This window comes from Gouania willdenowi, chromosome 21, assembly GCF_900634775.1.
Source record: "Gouania willdenowi chromosome 21, fGouWil2.1, whole genome shotgun sequence".
NCBI classification, from domain to species: domain Eukaryota; kingdom Metazoa; phylum Chordata; class Actinopteri; order Blenniiformes; family Gobiesocidae; genus Gouania; species Gouania willdenowi.
In genome coordinates, this window is record NC_041064.1 from 35465340 (window position 1) to 35487628 (window position 22289).

Below are 22289 nucleotides of genomic sequence, written 5' to 3' on the forward strand. Positions count from 1 at the left end.
GTCTGATCTTTATGAGATTTGACTCAGTCATGTTGGGTTGGTTACTTAATTATTAGAAAATATAGTAGAAAAAATAAAATATAGAGGAGAAACGAGTAAAAGAAGAACGGTTTGGGAGTGAAGGTGGAGAAATGACTAAAATGAAGGTCCAGTAGGTCCATGCATGTCCAGATAGAAAAGTGCTGTGATACTAATACCATTAAAAGTCAGTGGATTGGAGAGCTTCATCAGTGCGATGTCGTAGTCCAGTGTCCGAGGCCGGTAGCGAGCGTGGTATATGATGGTCTTCACAGCCAGAGACTGAGCGCTGTGGCCCGGCTGCTCCGTTAGCCCCACGTGGACCGTCCACATGGAAGAATTGGAGAAGCTGAATGTAAAGCACACAAAACAACTCTGTTATGAGCCTGTCCCGGGTATTCAATCAATTACAAACTAATATCAATAATTTATAAATCAATATGTCTATGTTTTAAAGCTGATCGTTAATTATCAGATAAAGATAAAGTGTCGGAATCATTGATCAATAAGTCCAAGATCATTTGCTTTAAGAAAAGATGTAAAAGGTTAAATTGTGGCTCCAAAGTTTGTTTTTCATCTCCACTGTAAACTCGCTCTTATTGACAATGTTGTTTAAATTTGGTGCATTGCATTGTGGATGTGGAGTCCTGTAGATGGATCATAGATTCATTCTTTCTGTGATTTCTTGTGATTTGTTCTCAGTGTTCACCATAATATCACTTCACGCCACCAGACACACAATTTGGACCAGAATCAGGTATTTCCGTGCATGTGCCCACACGTCTCTAATCATTCAATCTGTGATCGATGTTGTGGGTCTTATGAAGACGAGCACTTAATCTAAACACTGTCAGCTGATTGGCTGAGCTGAGGAGCTTCAAACTGAGAAGAGTTTGATAGAATGGGAAAAGGGGGCGTGGTCACAGACAGCTTGGCTAAACCAGGTTTAAACCTAGGCCTGGCTCTATTAAGAACACTCGACTGAAACCTATAAAGCACAGTCACTTTTACATTTTTAAAACAAAATATACCAAATACTTGGACTAAAATGTCAAGAGTTGGAAAATAATTAATCAAAAACATGATTTCATTCCAAATACATTTGATTTCAGCAGAAATAAAAGTAGTTTTGGGCTTTAGTTAAGATAACAGATATTGTAATAAATGTAACCAAGAATGAAATATATGAAATGTTTATCATTGTTACAATAAACACATATAGTAAATGTATCCAGAAACATATTTTGAGTTGTTAGAACAAACTAGAAGTATGTTTTTTAAAGATGAATCTATTGACTGACCCGTACACACAGTGAGCAGCGGTGATGATCCACTGGGACGTGATGATGGAGCCTCCACAGAGGTGCTCGTTCCTGAAGTGCAGACTCGCCTGCCAGGGGAACTGGCCTTCCTTAGACACGTTACCTCCAACGATACGACGGCTGTACTGAGGCCGCGAACCACATTCTGAGGATACACAGTCACACAGGTCAAAGGTCACCAACCGTACAACTACGACAGCAACATTAACAGTTCTCTTCATTTTCTACCATTGGCTGTGGTGATCTGATATCAAATAATAATCATAAATGTATCGTTATCATGAAAAACATCAATATCACCATATCTGCATTAAAATCCAGCTAAACGGCTCAGGTAGAGTTTCTATTTTTATTTCATTCATTGATTAAAAATAAAACTATTTAATATAAACACAAATGTGTTGAATGAAAGGGAGCAGAAAGATAAATAATCGTATGTAATCTGCCCCTTTACACCAAGAAATCAATAGAAATAGAACACGACAGAAAACAACAACAATACAATGAGCCACAAAAATAAGAACAATCATAATAAAAAAAATAAAATAGCTGTCGGCCAACACTGACCGTCACATTCCATTGTAATTCTGAGGTAAAAATCAGTTAATATTGTTATACCTTTCATTATATTTCATTTACATACTGGCTCTAATTGTTCTTTTAAATTATTATTATTATTATTATTATTATTATTATTATTATTATTATTATTATTATTATTATTATTATTATTATTATTATTATTATTATTATTATTATTATTATTAATCTCTGTTCCTTTTAAGTTATACTTGTTTTCTCTTTTCTCAAATATTTTCTGAATATTAATTGATTTTTTTTGTGGGTTTTAAACATAATTTGCAAAATTCTGTAATCTACTAATTCATGAAAATTCAACAATTAAAGCTGCTGGAAACAATAATATTTTTTAGCAGATAAAAACAATAAATAAATTAAAGTTTGTTTGGAAACAAAGATATAAAAGGTTGTCGCTCAAAACATTGATTTTATCTCCCATTGTAAACTCTCTCTTATTGAGATTGTTGGAAAAGTTTGATGCATTGCATTGTGGGATGTGGAGTCCTGTAGACGGATGAATAAAAAAGTGTTTTTACTTTCAAACAAACAAACAAACGAACAAAGATGGCGTGAGCTTCAAACTGCTGTTTTTTTTCTTACCCAAACATCTGAGCGTGGTCACCATCCCTGAGCTGCACCTGCTTTTACTGCAACGAGAGCACGAGGTCACATTCATGCACTTTATAGTCTAAGTACACAATAAAACCACGTTTTTCTGCTGTATCCATCTAAGATCAGGTATGAATTAAGTAATATACTTTATTCACCCACGTCCCACTCTTCACATTGTATTCAAAGTATTTAAATGTCAAAGTGAACGCTGCTATTACAATTTCTATTGGCTGAGATTAAATCAGTGACCTCTAGAGATTCATTTTGAGCAGCACATATTTGATTGGATCCAGCACCTCATTTATTTTATTTTTAATTTTTTTTCAGCACGTCCTTTGTTTTTAGAGTAAACAAAATACACAAAAAGAACAGCAAAAATACACAAAATTACTCCAAAAATACACGAGACAAATACAGAGAAATCACTGAAACATATACAAAACAACAACAAAAACACACAAAATAACAACCCAAAAAACTATTGAATCACCAAAAATGATTCATAACACACAAAGCAACAAAAATATATAGAATAACAAAAAAGATACAAAACTAAAAAAATTAATTTCTAGCACCTCCTTTGCGTTTAGGTGTTTTAAGTGTTATATTTGTACAGCTGTGACTTTTATTGAGTTAAAATCACTGGAAATGTCATTGTTCACACAAAACTGAGCGTGAGTGAGGAAGAGTGGAAAAAGTCAGGCCACGCCCCCATGCTACATCTAAAGAGTGATTTTTCACAAAAATTGTTTCTCTGTCATTTTGGAAGACGATAGAAAATGGCTTAAAAAAAAAAAAAAGCGAGTAGCAGCAGTTAGTGTAGCTATTAGCAGCAGTTAGCATAGCTATTAGCAGCAGTTAGCATAGCTATTAGCAGCAGTTAGCGTAGCGAGTAGCAGCAGTTAGCGTAGCGAGTGGTATAATTTAGCTTCGCTAGTGGCAGCAGTTAGTATAGCGAGTAGCAGCAGTTAGCATAGCTAGCAGCATCATTTAGCTTAGCTAGTAGCAGCAGTTAGCGTAGCGAGTAGCATCACCAGTAGCAATGATGCTAATGCAGGAGAACCTGCCTCCAACAGACAGGACACAGGAGGAGAACAATCCAGGACATGAGGAGGACTCAGGACAGAGAGAAGTTCAAGTTCTGATATTAAGACAGAGGCTCAGTTCAAAGCTCAGATGAACTGCTGCTCTAGGTTTATGAAAGACAAGGCTGGCCTCGGCTGGAAATATGGAAAAAAGTTGCGAAGATACAAAATTCTTCATGACTGTTTTTTTTGGCTGTTTAGGTATTGACATGTTTTATTTGATATATTTATTGTGGATTTTTGTGTTCTGAAAGTTTAGTGACCTTTGTGGCTAAAGTAGCGGTGATTTAACGCTGTCCTTGGTGCTGAAACATGTCAGATGTGACAGCTGTCACTCAGAGACAGATGTTTCCTGCTTCTTTAACGCTGATTCATCATTCTTTTATTAAACATTTAGGTTCATTGATTGTTTTCACTTGATATTATTGTCCCATTTAGTTAGCAAAAGGCACTTTAACACGCGAACAACATGCTGCGTTTGTTTCAGGACCACATTATTTACAAATTAAGCACTGGTGACATCACTAACCATCACTGTTGGCCCCGCCCCTTCTATAAAATGATGTGAGGAGGGACTGCTTTCCCCAGTGAGCATTGATTGACAGCTCCATGGAGAACTGCGCAGCGCTATGGAGGCGGGGCTGCTGTGACTGGGCGTGCCTTAACTACTCTAGGAGCCACGCCCATAATCAAGGCATTTTTTTAATTTCCCCCTATGGCAGGTCAGCAAAAGTAACACTTTAACCATCTTAATGTGCAACGATGCTCCTCCCACAGGGCGTGTCAATCAGGCATTTGTTACTGTTGCTCTAGGCCAAACTTGGGCAAATGGTGGTTCGGGGGCCTTCGATTGGCCCTAATCTAATTTTATGTGACCGCCAAAGTAAACAAACAATTTACATTTAAAAAAAAATACACAAAAATGACTAAAAAATACACAAAAATTACTAAAAAATACACAAAAATTACTAAAAAATACACAAAAATTACTAAAAATACACACACAAGAATTACAAAAAATGACTGAAAAATATACAAAATGACAACAAAAATACACAAAATAACAACATTCAAAATGATTCATAACATAAAAAGCAACAAAAATATACATAATCACAAAAATATACAAAATGACATTAAAATACACTAAAAAAACCCAACAAAATACACAAAATGACTCAAAAAACAAATCAACTACAAAGAAATACACACAAAACAACTAAATCCCCCAAAATGATTCATAACACACAAAACAACAAAACAGATAGAATGACGAAAAAAATACGAAATGACGTAAGAATACACAAAAAGAATAACAAAAATACTCAAAATTACTCAAAAAACACACAAGACAGCGACAGACATTACATTAAACATTACATCAAAAATACACAAAATAACAAACAGCACAAAAAACCACTAAATCCCCCAAAATGATTCATAACACACAAAGCAACAAAAATATATAAACTGACAAAAAAAATACAAAATGACATAAAAAATATACAAAAAGACTCCAAAAACACACAAGAAAGCTAGAAAAAATTTACAAAACGACAATGAAAAGACACAAAACAACCAAAACAGAAAGAGATTCATAACACACAAAGCAACAAAAATGTACAGAATGACAAAAAAAGATACAAAATGAGACAAAAATTATTCAAAACTGACTCAAAAAGTAAAAAAAAACAACAAAAATGTACAGAATTAGAGAAAATTATATAAAAAGACTCCAAAAAACACACAAACTCTTTGTTGTTCCCTGAGTTAATATTCAGATTGATCATTATTCCAAAAAACTGACATTAATGATGATCATGTGACCCTCCCTGTGATAGAAGTGACTTATCTCTGTGAATTAAAATATACAAAAATAACTAACAACATACAAAATATCTAAATCCCCAAAAAGCATTTATATCACACAAGGCAAACAAAATGACTCAAAAATACACACAAAAAAACAACAAATATACATTAAATAACTCCAAAAACACAAAAGTCAACTACAAAAAAATAACAGAAAAATATAAATGCTTTATCCCTACACTGAAGTAATCCCAAAGTGCTTTACATATCAACTCATTCACCCATTCACACACCAATGGGACAAAACAGCAAGAAAAATACACAAACAAATGCACCCAAAATGATTTACATTAACACACAAAGCAACAAAAATGTACAGAATGACAAAAATATTACAAAAATGACTAAAACAACAAATATATACAGAATTAGAGAAAATTATAATGTCCAAATTGACTCCAAAAACACACAAACTATTTTGTTGTTTTCTGTTAATGTTCAAATTGATTGTTATTCTAAATACTGATATGATTATTGATCATGTGACCCTCCCTGTGATAGGAGTGACTCATCTTTATTAACATGAATTACTCATCAGTGAATAAATATTCGACCAATCAACTCTAGGATCCACTGATATCTTTATGCATTGTACACGCTTTGATACACAATCATTATTCTCATCATTCTCATGAATTAGCCTGTGTAGTGTAGTATAGTATGTGTATGATGAGGATGTGTACGTTGTTTATAGTTCTTTGTGTCCTGATTGGTTCCAGTGATCAGGTTTTAAATCCCAGCCCACATGAAGGATTTTAAACAGTGTGAATATAAATGTACCTGAAGATTTGAGCGCTCTGGAGTTTAATGATCTGATTCTGGCTGTAGTTTATTGATACGAAATTCGTCTGAAGGTCCTTCTCCACGGAGCTCAGAGACACAAAGTAGGACTCCACATACCTGAAAAACACATGACATACACACTCATTACAGTTTAAAAATTACATTCTAAAATAAATGAAAAAGAGCATTTAATATATATATATATATATATAAAAGAGCATTTCTTGGACCTTCCCTTTGTGGAATTACAAGTGACCCAAACATAAACATTATCAGAACGGGAGAACTGTGGAGCAGCCACCAGCAGGGTGGCGCTCCGTTCCTTAGATGAGAAATATGGAACAATTGGTAAGAAGAAGAGGTAAAAAAGACAAAACCAAACTAGGCCCTCGTAGAGAGGGGCGGAGTTTAGATCATTAAAAAACTTCTCATCAAACATTGCGATAAGAACCAACAAACTCAATATTCAATTCAATACATGAACTATTATCGTCTTCCTCAGAGTCAAACACTACCACTTTATCACAGCGACTGTGACTGAATCTGATCTGATCAACATTAATGTCAGCGTTTAGAATAATGACCAATCAGAGCATTGGAAACAACAAAGAGCTTTGTCTGTTTTTGGAGTCATTTTCTATATTTGTATTATTTATTAAATTTTATTTTCATTTTTTGTATTTCTGTTTTCCTTTCATGTGTTTTTGTTCTCAGTTAGTGGTTGTTTTGTTTATTTTTCCCCTCATTTTGTGCATTTTTGTTGTCCTTTTTGTGTGTTTTTAAAGTTATGTTTGTGTATACTTGTTGTTGTTCAGAAGAAGAAGAAGAATTATTATTATTATTCCCACCCTGAGTATCCCAGCTGTTTACAGGCGGACACACCCAGCCAGTTGTTCCAGTCCTCAGAGCAAACCGTCCTCCATTCAGAACTTCTCTGGACCTGCAGGACTGAACTCCTCCCACTGAGACGCACTGTGACACACGCACGGACACACACACACGCACACACACACAGACACACACACACACACACAGGCCAATCGTCCTAAAGGTGATGCTACAGTGAACCTCAAAAAAATCATGATTTTGAAAATTCACAACAAATCAACAATATATGCTACTAGGGACGTAACGATTCATAATACTGGGTTCACGATACGATTCTCTCACGATTCATTTTACAAAATGGGACTGTAGAAAAATGATGACTAAAAAATATTCCTTTATTTTTTGGGGGAAAAAAACTATAAAAAACTGTACTGTTATCCTTTTATTTTTCATTGTCAAAAGAATTCCTTGATAAACTATTCAAAACAATGCAATTTAACTAAAAATAAATCTTGAATGAAATAAATAAAGGAATAATACAAATGAAGAAGAAGCCTATTAATTTAAATTATGGTTCTATAATAAACAATGCAAAACTACATAATAGTTCTTTTTCTTTTTAAAAGTGCAACTGAAAATGTATTTTGTGCCTTAACAATTGGACTTAAAAAAAAAAAAAAACAGTAATTTCACTGTATTTACATCAGATATTTGTTTGGACCAGCAGAGGGCGCTGGTAACACAGTGGTCGGTTGGCATGCAGATATCTTGCAGTGAAGAAAAGATGCTATGCTAGCAGACAGAGCTAATAGAAAAATGTGACTTTTACAGATATTCACGTAATATTACAGATATTAGAAGGCGGCCAGAAAGAAAGTATTAGCAGATTCCGCTCGCCGCCAACACTTCTGCATAGCGCCCTCTGCTGTTTAAAAAAAGTACTGCGATTCAATTTTCACAGTACGGATGTGAATCGTGATACCTATGAATCGATTTTTAACTGCCTTATGATTAATCATTACATCCCTATATGCTACAAAAACAACTTTCACCAACATGTAGCCCCAACAGTGAAGAAACTTTGGTCATTAAATCTATTGTAAATTATGACGTCCATAGCTCTGTTTTTATCAAAATCTGTAAAACATATTAAATCTATCTCCTCCCACAATTTTTGCTCAATTCACACTAAGGATATGGTCTCGTGAGTTCAAACCTCAGCTCATGCAACATTTAAATATGTGCATAAAAATGTACAATTTATGGAGGTATATATTGTGTCTTTCCTGCGAGTCTGTGTACGTGTGTGTGTGTGTGTGTGTGTGTGTGTGTGTGTGTGTGTGTGTGTGTGTGTGTGTGTGTGTGTGTGTGTGTGTGTGTGTGTGTGTGTCATCACCACAGCCCAGCTCGTCCTCTCCATTGTCACAGTGAACCACTCCATCACACTGAGCTGAGCTGATGATGCACTGAGACGAAGAACCACAGCGAACCTTCCCCACACAGCTCAGCCCCACTGGAAGAGATACACACAGGAGATACACACAGGATGTACACACAGGATGATAACAATATGAGATACATGTCAAACTCAAGGCCTGAGTTCATTTTTCTTTTTTTACACTTTGTCTGCACATGCTGTCAAAGGTCAACACTACAAGAAATGTAATCTTTTTAAGACAGCAATGCATTTTTTGTTATTGCACTTAAATAAATGTATTTATTTTATTGTATAATTGTGACCATCACCAGCCCTCCCTAAGGAAGAGTAAGAAACACTTCATTCATAGACCAATGTATGAGCAAGAACCACTACTGCCAAGCACTACCCTGGAACCGAAGATGCAGCCAGGCCAGCAGAAAGAGCGGGGGCCAAAGAACCAAAGAACACACGCCAGGACCGGCCCAGCCAGCAGGCCAAGCTCGCCGGACCCCAAGAGCACCCCCCCGGGATCGAAAACTCCAAGGGCAAGCCCTCGGGCAAAAGCCCTCCCAGCCCAGCCCATGAACCGTCCACAATCCAGCAGGACTGCACAGACGGCGCAAGGACATCAGCCCAGGCCCTGCCGCCCACCGGACAGCGCAAGCTACAGAGCAACGCCCCCACCAGCGCACAAGTGACTGACGGGAAGGAGGCACACCAACAGCACACACCCGGTGTGGTACAGCAACCCCCAGCCAAGGGCGCCCTGGACCCATCCAATGGCCTACAGATAGCAGGACAGACCCCCAGCAAGCAGCATCATCCCGAAGCGCCTCACAACACTGCCCTAACACCCAACACAAAGGCCAGCACCCCTCCAGCTTGCCCACACCAGCGCGGCAGGCCGCCCTGGGCCCGCACACCGCAAGGACCGCCCCCAAGGCAACCAAGAGACGAGACAAACACCACCACCCACCACCCTGCCACTCCCGACCGCACATTCCTGACGTATTTGTATCAACAGGGCGGCCCAGCCATCAACAGAAGGGCAGGGCTGGGCCCCCACCCGATAGACCCAGCCCTTCTGTATTTGTGTATATATGTGCATGTGGTGCAATAGCTCTGGAGGGTGGAGGTGGTAGTCGACCCTCCGGAGGGTGGTGTGTTGAGGTGTGATTAAAATTGGAGGAATTGGTGGGGCAAATTGAGGTGGGAGTGCCGCCCCACAGAGTACGATGGCACCCCCCAGGCGAAGCCGGGGACCAGCCACATCTCCCAGCGGTCCAGGGGGTGACCCCTGCCGCACGCCCGCCCACACCAGGACCAGCACAGGCCCACACGGCAAGAGCCAAGTTCAGACCCCTAGAGCAGTGGTTCTCAAACCTTTATGGCCTAAGTACCCCTTTCTCTTATTTCTGAAAACAAGTACCACCTTTGTCCAACTACAACATTTTGCTAAGAAAACGATTTAGAAAAATATAAATTATAATTCAATTAAATTCAATTCGACTTTATTTATATAGTGCAAATTACAACAAAGTAATTTCAAATCGCCAAATGGAATGAAGGAGTGATAACACACATTTTACAGAATCTCATTTTGTAAATAAGTGAAAAGTTACAGTATTAAGTGCAGTGGTTCCCGACCTTTTTTGGATTGTGATACATTTTGATATCAAGAGTTTCATGTGACTCCCCATGGGGTCCCGACCCCAAGGTTGAAAAACACTGATTTAGTGGCTCCTTAAAGGCAGAGTCGGTCATTTTTGAAAACTAGCATGAATTTTGATGTAGCATCCTCCGAGTGCTGCCCCCTCCCCTCTGTGCTCCCTCTAAAGCCACGCCCCTCACTCACATACACGTGCACCGCTGCTCCAATAGTGATTCCATTAGATTTAGGTCCAATGAATTCAATGCTCTTATTGTGAAGAGAAAAGTTCATTAAAACATTAAAGTCAGTTAAAGGAGAAAATTAAAAGGTAGAAACTCAAAATTGAATGTGAATGCTTCAAATTGTAAAATATAAAGCGAGAGGTTTGGAATCACAAAAATGTCATTACAGAAGCCAAGGAGCAAAATTAGGCTTTTCAAAGGACTTTTTTGTCTAATAAATTTTACGAAATCACAAGGTGACCATAAAAAATACAGAAAAATATACACAAATATACCCCAAAATGACACAAAAATGACTAATAACATACTGAACACTGACAAAAACACACAAAATAGTAGAAAACAACAGATACACACAAAATAACACAAATAATGATCATAATAAAATTGCACAAAACCACAGCATAAATGCACAAAATTAGTCCAACAACACACGAGACGACCACACACATACAGAAAACTATACAATGGAAACACACAAAATGACTCCAAGAACACACAAAACAACAACAAAAACACACAAAATACAAGAAACATCTACAAAATGTCAAATAAAATGTGTCCATCTCTGCTTTAAGTGTGACATCAGATGTGTAGCATTGATGACTGAGCTACTAAACATGCCTATCAGGCGTTTTACTACTATTTTCACATTAAATATGTGTGAATATCCTGTTGTGTGAAAAAATCAATAGAAGAAAAACATCTGTTAATGGCTGTAAATGATCAGAAATCTCATGATTGAACCTAACAGTGATGTCATCATTACCTCCAAGTCCAATGCTGAGTGAGAGAAGAAGAACGATGACAACGAACCCAACGATCAGCAGCTCAAAGCGATGAGTCAGCATTCTGGTCCTCCAGTCTTTCTCCAACTCATCGTCTATAGAAAAAAACCTCATTTAAATATCAACAGATTTTAGTTCAAAGTTTAACAATATAGAAATTAAAATATCAGGATTAGTTTGCCAAGATAAATGTCTTTATTTAATGATCTGTTCACCTGATCAATTAATCTATCTGAACAAAGGGAGATTCATTTAGATTTTACTTTTATCACAGCAGGGCCACAAACATGTGATTGTATCAGATCTGAGGGTCACATGATCAACATTCATGTCAACATTAGAACAATAACCAATATGAAAAACAAAGGGGTTGTGTGTTTTTGTTGTTTTGTGTGTTATAAGTTATTTAATGCGTCTTAATCTTTGTTTTATTTATTTATTTATTTATTTATTTATTTATTTATTTATTTATTTATTTATTTTAATCTGCATTTGTGTGTTTTTGGAGCAATTTTGTTGTCCTTTTATTGTATTTGTCAGTAATTATCCATGTTTTGGGGAGTTATAATGTGTACTTGTCCTTTTTTGTGTGTATTTTGTTTTAACAGTTGCACACGGTCCTCAGGTCACAACTTGGACATGTTTGATTCTGAACATTTGCAAAGAAGTGCAACTTTATTCTCCCTGTGAGGTCTTAGATCTGATACATAGTTTATTATAACAATAAAATAAAATAATGACAATTAGTTATAATGCAACGCCAATATCTTTTGAAAAAATATGTTTGCTTGAATTGGGCATATTACTCATTATTATTATTTAAATTAGACATGGGCAACTGGTGGCCCGGGGACTATATGGGGGCCGAACAAAAATAGACCAATTAAAAATACAAAGGGATTTCAAAAACACACAAAATGACAGAAAAAATAGAGAAAACGTAACAAAAATACACAAAAATTACTCCAAAAACACATATGCAGACAATTACTCGCAAACACACAAAACGACCACAAAAAATACACAAAATGAGATAAGAATACAAAAAATAAAACAAAAATACAGAAAATGAGAGAAAAATTATACAAAATGACAACAAAAGCACACAAAATTAACCCAAAAAACACACAAATGACAGAAAAATACAGAAAACCCCAGCAAAATGCACAAAATTATTTCAAAAACACTTGCAACAAGAAAAATACACAAAATGAAAGAAAAACATCCAAAACTTTAGAATAAATTCACAAAAGTGACTCCATAAACTCATTATGACAACAAAAATGCACAGCAACACACAAGAAGACAAAATACAAAAAATGACTGAAAAATATACAAAACTACAACAAAAAGACAGAATAAGAGAAAAACAGACAACAAAATAAACATTTAATAACCCCAGTAAAAACACAAAACAACAACAAACACACAAAACATAACAAAATTAATAAAATGACAGAAAACTATACAAAACAACAACAAAAATACACAAAACGTCAGATAAATACACAAAAATGCATTAATTTATTCTGAAAACACCCATAACAACAAATATACACATAATGATAGAAAAGAACACAAAATGAACCCAAAAAAACACACAAAATGACAAAAAAAAATAGAGAAAACCCAAGCAAAATATGCAAAATTATTTTAAGAAACACTAATCGCAACAAGAAAAATCCACAAAATGAAAAATAAAACATGCAAAACTACGGTAGAAATTCACAAAAATAAGACAACAAAAATGCACAAAACTACTCGCAAACACATAAGACGACCACAAAAAATACACAAAATGAGAGAAAAATACACAAAAAATACAAAAAAATACACAAAATGACAGAAAACAATACAAAACAACAACAAAAATACACAAAATGACTGCAAAAAAACATACAGAATGATATTAAAAATAAAATCACAAAATAAATGTAAAATCCAGCGGTTATGTGAGAGTTCCAGTATTTATCAAACCTGGGAGAAAAGGCTGTACTTTAGTGACGGGCATGGTGGGACTGGGTGAAGGCTGTAGAACAAGAGCTGGAGCTTCTGCAGCTTTGGATAAATCCTGGTCATTGATCAAACTGCCCAGTGGGCTGACGTTCAGAGTGTTGGGGGTTTCCACAGCAGGGAGGTCGTCTTCAGTCAGGGAGATCACCTCGATCCTGGAGGCGTCTGATTGGAAGTCCTACAATAGAGTTACAGGTCAGAGGTCGACTCAATTAAAAAACATTTCTGATGCACAGGTCATTTCATGTTTATTAGATCAACAAACTATCAAAACAACTCTGAAGATTGTAGGAATCAGTATTTCTACCTACTGCCTTGAACAGATTGTGTGATACATTTTGTGCTGTTGTTCTGGGTTTACATTTCCTGAACAGTTCTGCACACGTGACGTCAAATGACGCTAGTGCACGTTCTTGACGGCTTGAAAAGGCGGTTCAATACTAATAACTAATAATAAAGAAGAATGAGAAGAAGACAGTTTGAAGACTGAAAGAAGACAGACACAATGGACTAAACTACTGTTTGGTTACACAGACATACGCAGAGGCATGTGCACAGGTCTTACAGTAAACAGTCACATAAACGGCGAGTAAATAAATCATCGTGTTACAGTTGGAATGCGGAACGGGCTGTATTTTATCGTCCGAGTCTGACCCAACAATGAAAACCTCATTTTTTTCTCTAAAAGGACATATTATACCCTGTTTCCCTGAGTTCTATATGCATATCTGTGCTGGGATTTGGTCAAAACAAAACATGAATCAAGCAAAAGGGGAGGTTTATGACCCGTTTTCCCTCTCCCCCCACCCCTCTCTTCCGGGGCGTGTCCCGAAACGAGTTATGAGGTTATGGAAACAGTCAGGGTGGAGTGGGTGGCACACACAAGTATTTCCCAACTACGGAGGGGATTATTGCCATTAAAAATGAAATCCAGCCACTTCCTTTTTGTGTCTTCGGCAGCTGGAGTTCGATGCAAAGCCCGATTCCACTTGTGACATCACAAACTCAGAAAATCTGAAACTGAGCACTTTTCTCTGTGTAATAAGACTCACACAGAGCACTAACAAAGGACTGGATGGATTTATTTCACATTTTGTGTGCCGGTGGACACTTAAGTTACCTCATATGTGTTCAAAAACACTGCAAAAGTGGATTTTTCATAATATGTCCTCTTTAAAGAAATGACATATTTAAGTTTGTTTAAGCACCGATTTTATTAACAAACAACTGTTAATGTCAACATCAGATCAGCTCACGGGTAAAGAGAAAGTGAAACACAAACAGGGGCGCAGTGCACGCAAGAGACCCATTGGATCTGTTTCCATAATCCATGTATCAGAGATGAAGATAATCCATGTTATTATTCCTCTGCTCCATCCTCCCTCCACTGGGATCCTCACTGTTACAGTTAAAGCTGCATTGTTCAGGGCTACAGCAGCTGCAGCAGGAAAGGAAGAACGCTGCATGCAAACCACACCATGTGACCTAAAACCACCACAAGTTCTAAATATCTGTCTGAACCCCACCCGTCCGGTGCCGTCGGGTCCAGTCAGGGTTCAGTCAGGTATCCATCCTCTCGTTACAGTAACTAATCAGCTGTGCTCCAGAGATAAACAGTTGATGTGCGCCATCTGTGGCGACTGATGACTTCAGTTACACTAGCCACCGTGGTGTCACTATGGAGTCTGATTTATACATCCTGCCCTGTGACCTTTAAACAGTTTGGTTACCCTGTCAAAAATAATGATGTTCTTCTTGTTTCCCAATGCTTTCATTGACAGAAAAGATAAACTGGTTATAGTAAATCAAGGGATGCAAAGAAACCTTTTTCTGTGAGTTTCTACATTTGGAACACCAACATCCACTGAGATATTCTGAGATACTGACGCTAACGTTTGGTACTTTGTTCTGTTCGGCAGGTCCCTTCGTTTTGTGGTTAACATTTAAAATGTTAAACTCAAAGATGATCTGGGTTTAATTGAGCATTTTCACTTTTTTTTCTGAAAACATTTCATTTACACATTTTATCTATAATCTATAATGAGTGCTAAATTCTCCGGGTGTTCATAACGGGAACAGATTTCATTGATTTCCATGGACCAGTTTTATACATGTTTTTAAAAATGTTAAACTCAAAGATGATCTGGATTTAATTGAACATTTGCAGATTTTTATTTTCTTGTCAGATTTTATTTACAAATTGTATTTATTATGAGCGCTAAATGATCCAGGTGTTCAAAGATAAAAGAATGAACTTGCTTTCATGTACCAGTATTCTTTTAAAAATAAAAGAAATGGAATTTGGAATAACCCTGTCTTATTACTTTTTTTTACTTTTTTCTTTTAACTTAAGTACATTTAGTAGCATTAACTTTTTACTTTTACTCAAGCAAGGGAGCAACTTCAATACTTTTGCTTTTACCATAGATTCATTTTTTATTCAAGTATCTATTTTTACTCTGGTACTAAAGACTAGTACTTTTGTCACCTCTGCCAGCACCCAGCTGCACCCCTCCAGGACCAATATGAAATATTATAAATAAAATGTGACGGGAGTGTCCAGCAGGGGGGTCAATTATGATTGACCCCCCTGGTCGGGGTTAGTGGGTTAGAGTATAATATAAGTTTATTTTAAGAGGGACAATACAAATGTTTTAATACTGTGAATGTAACTGATGTCTTGTAGAAAGAGTTTATAACTATTGCTAAATTCATACTTTTACATAAGATATTATAATAAATGCACTAAAATTAACTGTAAAGATGCTTAAATAACATTGTATACACAAAAAACGCATACAATCATCACAAAGCACTATTCTTTCCTTATTTGTGAAGTGAAACTCAATACATTCTATGTATTTAATTCTTAAAGAATCTTAAACTTCGCCTATGGGTCCAATCAATCAGGAGTCAGCATTTTCCTCTGCTTTTGATAATCAGAATCAGAATCAGAAATGTTTTTAATGGCCATGTACAGTTTTAAGGACAGTACAAGGAATTTGTCTTGGTAGTTGGTGCACAAAACAAACAACAACAAAAAATTTAAAAAAAAACAAAGAACAACCCAGCAACAATAAAAATAATAATGATAAATATAAAGGATGAGGGATAAATAAAGGATAGATAGAGAATAAAGGATAAATAGGATAAATATAAATATAATATAAATATATATAGCTCTTTTATATATATATATATACAGCTCTTTTTTCTCTCCTCCGGCGCTTCACTGCGTGATGTCATAGGTTCTCTTCAGCAGCCAATCAGGAGTCAGCATTTTCCTTTAATGTAGATGATGTCACTTGTTAAGTTCCTTTGATGATGAAACAAAGAGGCAGTAAAGCAACATAAGGAGGCCAACGGCCATAAAACATTTCTTAAAAGCAGCAACTCACCTTCAAGTCTTTTGCCTAAACAAGGAATTACAGAAACAAGTTTGAGACAAAATGCGGAGAACAGGCAAACTCACCAACAATCGACAGGTTATTCAAGCCTTTGACCAGTACCAGAAGTCAAGGCTGCAATTTGTGCAGACAATTGCTGATTTGTCAAACAACCCTCAGAACATAAAAAGCCTCGAAGAGGCACAAGTTTTTTCCCAGTTGTTTCCTCTCATGTTGGACGACGTACCCAGCATCCAGCACAACGCTCTTTTGGCTCTGGGTCGCATGGCAGACCACAGTAAAGAGCTGGCTATGATTGTGGTGATGGGAGACGTCCTGCCTCAGTTGATCCAATCTATTCCTTCACAGAACCTGCATTATAAGAAAACTGGAGCGTTTGTGCTGCGTGCTGTGGCCAAACACTCCCATGAGCTGTCGCAGTTTGTGGTGGACTGCGGTGCGTTGGAGGCTTTGGTCCTCTGTTTGGAGGACTTTGACCTCGGGGTAAAAGAGGCCGCCGCCTGGACTCTGGGCATCATCTCACAACAAAGTGCATTGCTGTCTCAGGCTGTGGTGGATGCAGGTGCAGTCCCTCTGCTGGTGTTGTCTCTCAAAGAGAATGCGATAGCCCTTAAATGCATTGCAGCCTTTGCGCTCAGTGAAATCTCAAAACATACATGTGAACTGGCTCAGGTGGTGGCGGACACGGGCGCCATCACAGCCCTGGCAAAGATGATCTGCAGCCCAGATGCCAAACTGAGGAAGCAGGTGCTGTCCACTCTCACTCAGATCAGTAAACACTCGGTAGAACTGGCTGAGATGGTGGTTGCAACGAACATTTTCTTAAATGTCATGGTCTACCTCCAGGACCTGGATAAGTACGTCAAGAAAAATGTCATCACCCTGATGTCGGAGGTGGTCAAACACAGTGCAGAATTATCTCAGGTTATTGTGAACTGCGGTGGTTTAGCAGAGGTGGTGGACTACCTGGATAAAAGCCGTGGAAAGATGAGACTTCCCGGGATCATGACGCTGGGATACGTCGCAGCACACAGTGAAAACCTTGCTGAGGCCGTCATCCTCTCTAGGGGGGTGCACCAGTTGGCCGTCTGTCTGTCCGAGGAGGATGAGGATCACATCAAGGTGGCCACGGTATGGTCCATTGGTCAGATCGGACATTACACAGCAGAACACGCCATGGCTGTGGCCACTGCAGGCCTACTGCCTAAACTGCTGCAGCTCTACATGGAGGCGAGCAGCTCAGAGGACCTGCAGCTCAAAAGTAAGAAGGCTCTGAAGGACATCCTGCTGAAGTGCACTCACCTGCCCAGTTTAGAGCCTCTCCTCTACAGCGCTCCCACCAACATCGTAAAACATGTGCTTGGCCAGTTCAGCAAGGTGCTGCTTCATGACAGGATAGCTTGCCAACAGTTTGTACTGAGCGGTGGTTTGAGAAAAGTGCAAGAGATGGATGCTGAGCCCGGCTCGGCTGTGTATGAACACATCACTACCATAAACAGCTGCTTTCCTCCAGAGGTGATCAAGTATTGCCCACCTGGCAATTCAGAGACGCTATTGAAGTGTTCGGAAGAGTACCAACCAAGTGATGTGGACCACTCCTTTAGAAACGCAACACCAGCCAGGCCTGCAACACCCAATGGTAGCCGAGGAGTCCCCAGCCGCCCCTCCCAAGGACCGAGCTGTCCTGCCAGAAGACCTGCAGACCCCAGGAGAAGTGGAGTTCCTCCCTCCACAAACACAGCTATGCAATGGAGGGAACCGCTTCTAAGGCAGCACCAGTGAAAATCTCCCCACCGAACCCGACAACATCAACCGAGCCTCCCAGAGGCTAAACTAAATCCTACTCTGACCACCAGCACGGTGAGCCTGGCCATCATCAAAAGTTGCTCTAGACAGCCCACCCTACTGGTGTCACGGTCTGAGTTTACCTCCGTGCTGAGATTATAACCCTAACCCTAGCCCTACAAACATAATCCAATAAGGATTAGGGTTAGCTGTTTTAATAAATCTGTATTTAGAAAACTCTTTTATTGTATTTTTAGGGTTTATCCTGGCTGGTCCAGTTTAATCCCGTAGATCTCATCTACATGTGGAGTCTTTTGGTTGTAAATAATCCACAAAAAAAAAATTGTCTTAGTTACTTTGTAATAATTCCAGACACAAACTACCTTTAATTGCATTTTTTTTTTTTTTACATGTGCTGCTTAATATTAAAAGATGTGGGTCCTTTGTGTAAACTGTTCAGCATACAGCATTCTTAAATGCATTTTCTCTATTAATGTAGTTTGTCTAGTAGATATACTCTTTTCAAGAAATTTAAACTAACAAAACAATCAAGGCAAAAGCAAATATAGAAAATTTGTGCCAAAAGATGGTAGTCAACATGAGGTTTATCATGTGAGAGTGGCGTGGGAGCTGTGTCTCAGGTATGAGAAGGATGTCATTTGGGACGCATTGTCTGTAGTGTTCCTTTGAAACCATTAATGAAGAATTCGAGCGGAGGAGGCTGCGGTACACCAACCTAGCAGCTGAAGCAGGGGGGCGGGGCTGGAACGTGAAGGTGTGGCCTGTGGAGGTGGGATGTTGATGCTTTGTAGCTTGTTCCACCACAAGGCTACTGAAGGAAGTAGGGATTAGAGGACATGCCCAACGGAAGGCACTAAAAGAACTTGTCATTGTAGCAGAACAGAGCAGTCACTGGCTGTGGCTGAAACGTGGGGATGCAACATGGGCTGGTAAATGATGGCAAGAGATGATGGTGGATTATGATCGCTGGGCGCCACCATGCAACGCACACCCAGGTTTGATCAGCCTGTGGTGGGCAAACCTCGGCAGAGGGTGTATTGTGATAAGTGGCTGAAACACTCAATAAAGTCGGGGCACACAACTGATGATGCGTTATAGGGGTGGCGCCCTGCGATCTTTACTAAATTTTCACCCCACCCAAGAGTACCCCAATTGTCGTGTTGAATATTAGGGATTTGTAAGATCTCGTCCTATTAAGAATCTTGAGTTAGGGGGTGTTTCGGCCTTTTAAACACTAGACACCTTCATCAAAGGTGGACAGCTACAGGGTAAGCTTGCGTCCCATAACTGTTTCCCACTCTTTGGGTCACTTTACTCTTAGTCTGTGCCCTAAGATATTGTTGTTGTTGTTCTTGGTTAATGGCGTGTATGAATAGGTGCATAATGCCACCTACTGTACTAAAGTGTGTAAATCAGGTTACTAAAAAAATAAATAACATGGTGGTACCACCATTTGTACTCTACGTAGGGCAGGCCATCATCACTGCAAGGTTTCAACTTTTTATGAAGTTCTGTTGATATTTAATCAATTCCTACTATTTCAGCTACTGCGTCCACAACTGTCCTAATTTGATCACTTTTCATTTTTGTTGCAATAACACATTCACTATCTGGCAAATGAAGGCAATACAGTTGATTTTATCAACGACGAATGTGTCATTGTTGATTTTTTCTAGGTTCTGATTTGATGTTGGGACTGGGAACCTCTGACGGTCCCTCGTATCATTTCTCACATGTACATTACTTTCTCTCATTGCTTCATTCACTTTTTCTTTTTTAAGATACTTGGTTGATTACTTAGTATTTCTGTACCTCTATGGTTTCTCTTCTAACGGGGCATTATCCATAAGCAGCGCTATGCAGCATTTGACTTATGCATTTTGGTCACATTTACCAAACGCATGCTCTCCACCACATGTTGCACATCTTAATGTTCCTTTACATTGTTCTGCAATGACCTCCATTCTTTGGCACTTTTATTTATTTATGTATTTGGTCCTTTCATGAAAATGCAAACCAACATAGATGATGACATCAAATATTATCACAGTTCAAATGAAACATTTTCAAGATTGGAAAGGAGCAGTAATTCCAAGTTGACTCACTAAAAACAAAATCTGAATAAAACGCACTCCAAAGTTTGTGTTCCTTCAACAACTGCTGAAATACAATTTTTAGAGTGAGGAACAGCTCAGACGACAACAAAAAATACACAAAATGAGAGAAAAATACACTAAAATACAACAAAATACACAAAAAACAGGAGAAAATTATACAAAATATAAACAAAAGCCCACAAAATGAATCAGACACAAAATGACAAAAACAATTACAGAAAACCCCAGCAAAATACACAAACATATTTTAAAAACACCCATTATAACAACAAAAATACACAAAATGAGAGAAAACGACACAAAAAGACAACAAAATACACAAAATAAGAGAAAACTATACAAAATGACAACAATAGCACACAAAATCAATCCAAAAATACATAGAAAAAAAACCACAGCAAAATACACAAAAATATTTATAATACTTCAACAACTGCTGGAATACGTTTTTAGAGGAACAGCTCAGACACACATACAAAGAACATCAAGGAATTGATGAGGAATCATTATTTTGTCCCATACATAAAACTATAGCAGTGACTTGGATAAATATGACATTAAAATGAAATGCATGCACAAAATGAAGTCATTAAATTAAATGTCACTATTATTATACATTATATTTAATTTAATCAACGTTTGTGACATAATAACTAAAGAAAATAAACACAAACATATAACTCACAATTGGGAGAAATGTTGTGTCAGCATTGTTGACTGTAGAATCTGAAGAGAAAAAGAGATTAAATTAATATTGTTAAAGTAAACAAGGATAATAAAATAAGAATAAAATGAGAACAAAGTGAGTTGATTTTATCCAGAACGTACTGATCTCCATGGATCCATTATCCGTCTGATCAAAGAGCATTTTCTGGTGAAACGCTGCTTCCTTTATCTCTCCTTCCTCTTGCGTTCCTTCTCTCTGAGATTATATGTATATGTATATGTATGTATGTATATGTATATGTTTGGCCTCTTACAGGTTGTTCCTACAGCTGTACAAAGGGACACCTGATCAGGTAAGTGCTTCCACTCAGGCTGAGCTTCAGGTGACAGTGAACCTCCCACTCAGCAGATCATATAACAGAGTCCAGGAGGCCTAATGGCATTAAGACTGTTACACTCACACGCTATAATACATCATTATTATAATTAGGGTCCCAGAAAGAGACAAAGGGACCCATTGTAATTAGTGAGTCATCGTCACACTCACTTTTTCAACCAATTTAAACTTTTTTTCAACCTTTTTCAAACTTAATTGCTAATAGTAATCTATTACTAGTTTATAGCTACGCTTTATGCTAATGCTAAGCTAATGCTAATGCTATTGGTAAGTGAATGCTATTGATAGGCTAATGCTAATGCTAATGGTAGGTGAATGCTATTGCTAGGCTAATGCTAACACTAGATTAATGTTAATGCTAGGTTAGTGCTAATGCTAGGGGAATACTAATGCTAGGTTAATGCTAATTCTAGTCTAATGCTATTACTAGGCTAATGCTAACGTTAGACTAATGCTATTGTTAGGCTAATGCTAACACTAGGCTAATGCTATTGTTAACGCTAGGCTAATGTTAATGCCAGGCTAATGCTAACGTTAGGATAATGCTAATGCAAGGCCAATGTTAACAACAAGCTAATGCTAACATTAATGCTAGAGTAATGCTAATGCTAGGTTAATGCTAGCGTTAAACCAATTCTAGCATTAAGCTCATGCTATTACTAGGCTAATGCTAACATTAGGCT

At 37.8% G+C, this 22289-nt stretch overlaps 1 protein-coding gene and 1 pseudogene across 1 annotated transcript in view; one reads left to right on the forward strand and one right to left on the reverse strand.

The window, feature by feature from the left end:
- Positions 1-21530, reverse strand: part of tmprss3a (transmembrane serine protease 3a) — a 25281-nt gene extending 3751 nt beyond the window's left edge. Inside the window, exons 1-10 of the mRNA XM_028436296.1 lie at positions 21372-21530; positions 21229-21269; positions 13178-13391; positions 11182-11295; positions 8496-8612; positions 7120-7243; positions 6269-6388; positions 2520-2566; positions 1320-1485; positions 198-367 (exon numbers count right to left, since the gene is read on the reverse strand). Of these exons, the coding sequence (XP_028292097.1) occupies positions 198-367; positions 1320-1485; positions 2520-2566; positions 6269-6388; positions 7120-7243; positions 8496-8612; positions 11182-11295; positions 13178-13391; positions 21229-21269; positions 21372-21411 (1153 nt within the window). The 5' untranslated portion in view covers positions 21412-21530. The remainder of the gene's footprint in view (positions 1-197; positions 368-1319; positions 1486-2519; positions 2567-6268; positions 6389-7119; positions 7244-8495; positions 8613-11181; positions 11296-13177; positions 13392-21228; positions 21270-21371) is intronic.
- On the forward strand, positions 16595-18511 carry LOC114455216 (sperm-associated antigen 6 pseudogene; annotated as a pseudogene).
- Positions 21531-22289: the final 759 nt, after the last annotated feature.